The 7,776-nt window shown below is 45.6% G+C and overlaps 1 protein-coding gene across 1 annotated transcript; it reads left to right on the top strand.

Annotated features, from left to right (window-relative positions):
- The first annotated feature begins 188 nt into the window (after positions 1 to 188).
- On the top strand, positions 189 to 5,850 carry LOC124678740 (amino-acid permease BAT1 homolog). Its single transcript, XM_047214603.1, has 5 exons — positions 189 to 608; positions 1,855 to 2,037; positions 2,375 to 2,494; positions 4,415 to 4,606; positions 4,697 to 5,850. Exons 1-5 carry the CDS (start codon positions 528 to 530, stop codon positions 5,720 to 5,722), a joined length of 1,602 nt encoding a protein of 533 aa, XP_047070559.1. The 5' UTR covers positions 189 to 527; the 3' UTR covers positions 5,723 to 5,850.
- The last annotated feature ends 1,926 nt before the right edge of the window (positions 5,851 to 7,776 follow it).

The raw sequence follows: 7,776 nt of genomic DNA, 5'->3' as shown, positions 1-7,776 counted from the left end.
TTAAGCCTTTAACAGCCAGCCCGTGTGGTGCACGTGGCTTTATATTGTACACTCTGAATCTAAATCTAAATCTGAATCTGAATCTGAAATCGGGTAGTTATGAATTTAATAAAGTCTAATTTCCCTGTCTCTTCTTCTTGTTCCCCAATCCTTTCTCTCCGGTCTCCAATACTTATCAGATTATCAGATCTAGTGTGGTGCAGTGTTACAATTTTTGCCTCCCTCGTGCTCCGCCGATAGAGGATTCTTAAAGCAGGGAATCTGTACTACTCCTACTAATCTATTCCAAAATCAATGCGAAACAGGCAGGTAGTGCCCCATTATTCTATGCATGTCACATTCGCTTTGTTTCCTCTTCTTCCCCAATTTTTCATGGTTCACGACAGCAGATGGAGGTGTATTCCGTGAAAAACTGCATTTTTCTACTACTCCCGTTTTGATCGGCGTCGGCGCGCGCGGATCAAAGAGAGGTCTTTAGAAATCTCGGAAGGGTGCCGGCGGGCCTGAAGTGCCTTCGGTCCTTCACCATGGCCGGTGGAGATGCGGTCGACTCCGGCGAGAAGCGCCTCAACGAGCTCGGATACAAGCAGGAGCTCCGGAGGGAGATGGTATGGTTTTACGGCCCCAACTTCTTTCCCATGTTTTCTGCTGTTCGTGTCTTTGCAAGATTGTATGATAGGAGGGCCGGATATGGCACTGCCCGGTAGTTCTTCTCGTCGTGGTGGTGCCATCGCGGGAGCCGAAGGCGGCAGCGAAGGAGACCATCGGCGACTCCATAAACAAGGCCAGTTTTTTTTTTTTTTTTTTTTTTTTTAACCATAAACAAGGCCTGTCGTGGCTGCGAGTCTTCTTGGCAACACGGCGTTGTTGTTCTCTCCAACTCGGTAAGTTGTCGTTAGGGGCGGGAGGCAGGCTGGTGCTGCTTGGAGACAAACTGGGTGGCGGCGGGAAGGTGATGATACTGCAGATGCACAATCTGGTGACCCATGTCCGGCGGCCGACCAAGAGGGCCAACGGTGGCTCTCCTCGACGCTGGCGCGGGACCAAGTGGTTTCATCACCTGCTCTGGTGGAGAAGGTCGCGGTGAGAGACCTCAATGCTCTGGTGGTGAACTGGTGATGGATGACAAGGACCTGATTGCTTTTTCCTAAATTTATATAGGGCCCTTTACATAAGAACATTTTAGCTACGAGACACCGTTATTTTGTGCCGTTTGCTGAAACATGTACCATCCCAATTTATTAGCACATCTGCGTACCAAAATACACTAAAGTTTGTCACTTTTTCCTTTTAAAGACAATGTGCCACACATTTCGTTTTTGGCCATGCGGTGTGCTCTGGCTATACCTAGGCATCCCTAGAGCCGGGCTGGACCGGGAAAAACCCAATGCACAAAAATTAGGCAAAAGGCCCGAAATCCGTCAGGCCACAAGCCGGGCTGCCTCCCTAATTCGCTGATTCGGGCTACCCAGGCCCGGCTCAACCATCGGGCCAACATATTTCGGCCTAGGCCTTGGGCTGGGCTGCCCATGCCTAGGTATGGTTGTGGCAAATGTGCTCTCAAATTGTAACAGTACATCCGTACATGGCAAAGACACAGTCAGAAGGTGAAAATAATGATGTAATGTAGCAACCCTTTTCATAAAAGCTAGGGACTGTTCTGTCATGGTTTTATTTTCTCTCTTTTGTAATATGTACCCCTAACGCTGATAATTATGCAGTATCCGGGCCCTTTGGGGTAGATATTTTCATTTCGGTAGAGAAATGCGATCTTGTGCATGCTCCTAGTTTATTTTCTGGTTTATCAACAAATGGACTTAGGATCATGAAATTATGTTGCATGTGTTGTTGCAGACACTGTTCAAGGTGCTGGCTATCTCCTTCTCGACGATGACACTCTTCACGGGGATCACGCCGCTGTACGGGAGCAGCCTGCAGTATGCTGGGCCAGCCTCCCTCGTGTGGGGTTGGGTCGTCGTCTGCTTCTTCACCTGGTTCGTTGGCATGGCCATAGCCGAGATCTGCTCTTCCTTCCCTGTAAGAACACGCATCACACCTCCTCCACTTCTCTGCATGCCGTCATCTCTTGATCCTACCGTTCGTCCTGATCAAAATTGGGTGTTCATGTTTGCTGCCTCTGCTTATAGATTTCACTTTGATTTGCTCAATGATAGTTTCATGGACACCAAATTCGTGCAATCTTTGACTCTTGACTTTAGTAGCATGACTGAATCTTGAAAGCATCGTTTTGCTGTACTTTTGTAGATAGAATTGTTTTGCTGTACTACTTTTTATGCTGGGGTAAAAAGTCCTTGTTTATGATCAAGGTGACGTGCTCTGCTTCCAACTTACTTTTTCCCCTGTTTGACAACAGACCACGGGTTCCCTCTATTTCTGGGCTGCTCATCTGGCCGGCCCGGTCTGGGGTCCGTTGGCATCTTGGTGCTGCGCTTGGCTGGAGGCCATAGGCCTCATTGCCGCAATCGGCTCACAGGTCTGTATGCCAAATTGCTGCCTTTGCTTGTCCATTTCCCGTTGGCTTAGTCATGCTGACTGATAGTTTGCTTGCTGTCACATTTCCTTGACCATTTGGTTTGAGTTTTCTGTAACTAGTAAGTGTGCATGTGCAATGCACGTCTCTATTTTTGAACACAAAAAGGTTGGATTCTTTAGTCAAAATTTTTAACTACATTGTAGGGTAATCTATGTGTCTATGTATAGCGAATCGACATGAAAAAACCCCCAGAAAGAAACATGTTTAATTGCTCAGGCCCGAATGGAAATACTATCAAGAAACTAAAAAACTCATATTCTCAACTCAGGTTCAGCACATACATTGTTAAAAACTATTGCATTTAGTACCACGTAAAACTTGAAAAAATCTCGCAATTGTAAGTTTGGTCCATGTGTTGCCGTAAGCGCTTCCTTTTTTTTTTTAGCATAAGTGCTTCTGATGTCAAGGAATGTATACAGCCCCTACACTTGTTTTCGTCATTGAACACATCACACTTCACAAGGTACCAACTGAAACTGCGACAAGCACTTGATGCATTTTTTTAATGAAAAAATTCTAACATTCTTAAACCATCCATCTATGAACAATGTCACTCCACGGAGAACAAGTGTAAATTATAAATGGCATGGAAATAAAATGGGGCAACCAACAAACTGGTACTTATACGTGACTGCTATATACAAAGGCATGGATCACAATTTATATCGCCATAAATAGCATTTTGGCACATCGTTGACTTTTTTATTTACTACAAATTCTCCTGTAGAATCTTTACCTTCTTAAATATGAACTTCCCTTCTTTGTACTTCTGCGATTCCTCGTAGGCTCTCTTGCTTCCAGCCAAGCACTTCACAACAATTTGCGGGTGACCTTGTGAAACCCTGTCATGTGCTGGATGTCCTCTTTGCCCCCATAGTGACATTCATGGTGTGACAGAACATTAATGCATATCTATTCCTGCCCAAAACAGCCAAAAGATCAAATGAGATAGTATTAGTACTTATCCTCCATACACACGGTGGAGCCACATTCAGAGCTGTGTGGTCAGTTGACCACATAGTTTTGGGCAAATATTTTATCTAGAAGTATAATTTATGAAAAAATATTTAAAATCTAGTAAAAATACATGTTTTGACATCATAGATTTTAAATGACATCACAGACTTGTAGTCCTGGCTCCGTCACTTCTCATAGCAGCGGCGGACCTACAGGATATGCCGGGTATGCGACTTGTAGTCCTGGCTCCGTCACTTCTCATACTCATAGCACATCGAGTTATCGACAGCTCGTGTTACAGCCTCCCAGAATGGCTGGTACATACCACAATAACTATAGTTACTTAAACTCCACTATGAAAATAGCTGCATATTCATTAAAAGACACATGCTAATCTCAACTACAGAACACAAATGCATGGTTAGTATAATTTTTCTACAGAAAATGACTGCAGTCCATGATCCTAGGAAGATGCTTGATGGTGCAACGATCTTAAGAGATGAAGTGATATTGAATCACTTTAAACAGTGATTCATAGAGCAATCTTTTGTTTTATTGAGTTGGAACACATTCATATCATGTTTCTGCGTTGCATCTTGTACATACGTTGTAGCCAATCCAAGGGTATGCCAGAATCTGTATCACATTTATAGTAGTTCTAGACAAGGAAGCCTTATGCCCATGGAAATGCCCATGGAAATGAAGTCACCAAACCGTTACTTGTAGCGGCAAAAGGATCATCTTTTATTATTAAAATTCCTCCATCCAAACCTCCTTTGGTAACTTCTGAATCAGTTAACCTTTTGTGGGTGGGCATACTGAAGTTTTAGTTTGCTCTTTTGTTACTAGTGGGGACTAGTGGAGATGGAGATGCATCAATTTTGCCTCCCCGTGTTGTTGCAGGCATACGCAGGATCCCAGGTGCTGCAGAGTATAATTCTGCTGTGCACTGGCACGAACAAAGGTGGTGGCTATCTGGCCCCTCGCTGGCTGTTCCTCGTCATGTACCTTTCGTTAATCTTCATATGGGCCGTGCTCAACACCTTCGCCTTGGAAGTCATCGCGTTCCTCGACGTGATATCCATGTGGTGGCAGGTAAATTTACAAGTCCTTCTGGTCACTGAAAGTTGCAGTTCATCATGGTACACCAGCAGAAATATGACCATTTATTGATGTTGTTTGCAGGTGATCGGTGGCACTGTCATAGTGATTATGCTCCCCCTGGTAGCGAAAACCACGCAGCCGGCCTCGTATGTGTTCATGCATTTCGAGACCGCGCCGGAGGTTACCGGGATCAGCAGCAGCGGGTACGCGGTCATCATGTCCTTCCTGGTGAGCCAGTACTCCCTGTACGGGTACGACGCGGCGGCACTCCTGACGGAGGAGACCAAGGGTGCCGACAAGAACGGCCCCATCGCCATCCTCTCCAGCATCGGCATCATCGGTGTCTTCGGCTGGGCCTACATTCTCGCCCTCACATTCAGCATCCAGGACTTCAGTTACCTCTACGACCCGACCAACGAGACTGCCGGCACCTTCGTGCCGGCGCAGATCCTCTACGACGCGTTCCACGGGAGGTACAACAGCTCTGCGGGCGCCATTGTGCTGCTCTTTGTCATCTGGGCATCCTTCTTCTTCGGCGGCCTCTCCATCACCACGGGTGCTGCCCGGGTGGTCTACGCGCTGTCGCGTGACGGCGGTGTCCCGATCTCCTCTGTGTGGCGCAAGATCCACCCCACACGCAAGGTGCCCGTGAACGCGGTGTGGTTCTGCGCCGCCGTGTGCGCGCTGCTGGGCCTGCCCATCCTCTGGCTCGATGTGGTGTTCACGGCCATCATCTCTGTGGCTACCATCGGGTGGGTTGGAAGCTATGCGGTGCCCATCTTCGCCCGGATGGTGATTCGGGAGGAGGACTTCCGCCCTGGGCCGTTCTACCTCCGGGGAGCCAGCAAGCCCGTCTGTCTGGTGGCGTTCCTGTGGATCTGCTACACGTGCTCCGTCTTCCTGCTCCCTACCTCGTACCCCGTCAAGATGGACACCTTGAACTACGCGCCCATCACGCTCGGCGTCGTCCTGGGGCTGATCATGCTGTGGTGGGTTGTCGACGCAAGGAAGTGGTTTAAGGGACCAGTCAGGAACATCGACGAGCAGGTCGATCGCTACGGCGATGGTAATGCACTACAGCAAACTCCATTGTTATTGAGGGCCTGACTTTGAGAATTTCTACCAAGAGTGCCCCTTAACTCTGTCCGGCAACAGCGCCGGCAGACACATTTTTGGGGGCGCCGGCACATTTTTTCAGTCAATTTGGAGATGTGCCCACGCCGTCTCACTCCCAATCCGATGGACCACATTTTTTGCAGCTCTATCCATCCACTTGCAACAAAAAAAACTAGCTAGCTCGCCACTTACTGTAGAACTGCACAATTTTTTTAAATAATATGTTTTTTCAGCAATTTTACAACTAATTTTATGAAACCGTGACTCGGTCAACTGTCGCCGGTCGGCTCCCTGCCTGCTGACCAGACCGGCAAATGCATGTACGGAGCGTGGCCTTTTGTTTGGAAAACGCTTTCCATCCGGCGACCGATCACGCGCCACTAGTAGAAAATGGTGCTTTTGTACCGGTTGGTAAGGGCCATATGCACCGGATGTCCAACCGGTGCAAAGCATCCGGTGCAACCCCCCCCCCCCCTGCACCGGTTCAGTTGCGAACCGGTGCTAAAGGGGGCACCACGTGGCGGTTGTCGGGCCCTTATCTCTAGTCTAATTACTTACTCGCGCTCAGCCTTTCCGCTCGGTAACCCATCCTCCCACTACTCTAGCACTAGCACGCTTAACTTTCAAGTTTCTTTCCATCCCGCCTCCAAGTGCCCGCGCACATGTATGTGATACTAGTATCATATCAATCCTATTAACATATCGGTCGATGTCATATTTCTTTATTGTTCGAATTTCAAATAATTCTTTTAATAAACAAAAGTAATGATATAATAATAATCTTGAATAAATAAATAAACATTAACTTTATAATTTGTATTATTTTTAATTATTTTAATTTTTTAATTTTTTTTTGCCAAACCTAAAACCTGAAAATTTGAAAATCTTATAATTTGCTAAAAGTAACAGTAATCTTTATGCAGGATGCAATTATAAATTTTAAGAAATAAAAATATATATTAAATCCTAAATTTGTAGAAAAAACTAAAATCTTCCTGCATTCATATTTTAATTTAGAATTTTGAGAATCTAAAAATTGGCTAACCGGGTAAACCCAGGTGAATTCATATGTAACTTTTTCCCACGATCATTTTGATATATTATACGTTTTTTCCGACGTCGTATGCAAAAGTTAATGCGGTTTTACCATTTTTCAAATTTTTTTTGCAAGAAAAATTGAAATTGAAATTTGTTAATTTTCCCAAATAGTAGGTTGCGTAACATACAGGAATCTCAAAAGATTTTATTTTTTGAATTTTCTATCATTTTCTTTTCTATTTTAAAGTGTTAAAAAAGGACGATCCGGGGGGGGGGGTGGAGGTGCGTGGGGAGCAGAAAAAGTTTTGCACCGGTTCGTAACAAGGGTAGACCTTTAGCACCGTTTCGTAACACGAACCGGTGCTAAAGGGTTCGCGGCTGACGCCAACCCTTTAGCACCGGTTCGTGTTACGAACCGGTGCTAAAGGTCCTGCACGAACCGGTGCTAATGCCGCGGTTGGTCCCCTGGACGTCCAGACCGCACGAACCGGTGCTAATGACCCCTTTAGCACCGGTTCGTGCCAAATCCGGTGCAAAAGCTCTTTGGAGCAAAAAACCAAAGCCCTTGTTTCTACTAGTGCGCTAGCGATCGGTCGTTCTCGGTGGCTCGCTCGCGTGGGTTGGATGAGCCTGATTTGCGGCCCAATCGCATCCACTCACTCCGCGTAGCTAACCCCCTGATGCATATGAACGACTTCTCTGGTTGTGACGTGGGTGGGCCTTAAAAATCCATTGGACCTTTCTCTTCTGGTTGTGTGTCTATTTGTGCACCATTTTGTTGTTGTAATTATTTGTGACTTTTATAAAAAATAGTTGCCGAATTTTATTGTAATTCAATCTATAGCAAATTAATTGTTGCTTGACCACTTTTGATTGTTTGCAAACATATGAATTTTTGTTGTATATGTTTCTAACTTTTGTAAAAATAGACGATGATTTTTGTTGTAATTCAAGTTGTAGCAAATTAAATTATTTCTTAACAACTTTTGAATTATTTGCAAACATAT

The sequence above is a fragment of the Lolium rigidum genome, chromosome 7 (assembly GCF_022539505.1).
Source record: "Lolium rigidum isolate FL_2022 chromosome 7, APGP_CSIRO_Lrig_0.1, whole genome shotgun sequence".
NCBI classification, from domain to species: domain Eukaryota; kingdom Viridiplantae; phylum Streptophyta; class Magnoliopsida; order Poales; family Poaceae; genus Lolium; species Lolium rigidum.
The sequence above is the reverse complement of the archived record's forward strand: the minus strand, read 5'-3'. Positions and strand labels throughout refer to the sequence as shown.

Bases quoted from the DNA above. Each gene is read 5' to 3' on its own strand.
- LOC124678740 (XM_047214603.1), top strand. From the start codon at position 528: ATGGCCGGTGGAGATGCGGTCGACTCCGGCGAGAAGCGCCTCAACGAG. The intron at 609-1,854 runs GTATGGTTTTAC...GTGTTGTTGCAG, and splicing joins AGGAGCTCCGGAGGGAGATG to ACACTGTTCAAGGTGCTGGC. The intron at 4,607-4,696 runs GTAAATTTACAA...TGTTGTTTGCAG, and splicing joins TGATATCCATGTGGTGGCAG to GTGATCGGTGGCACTGTCAT.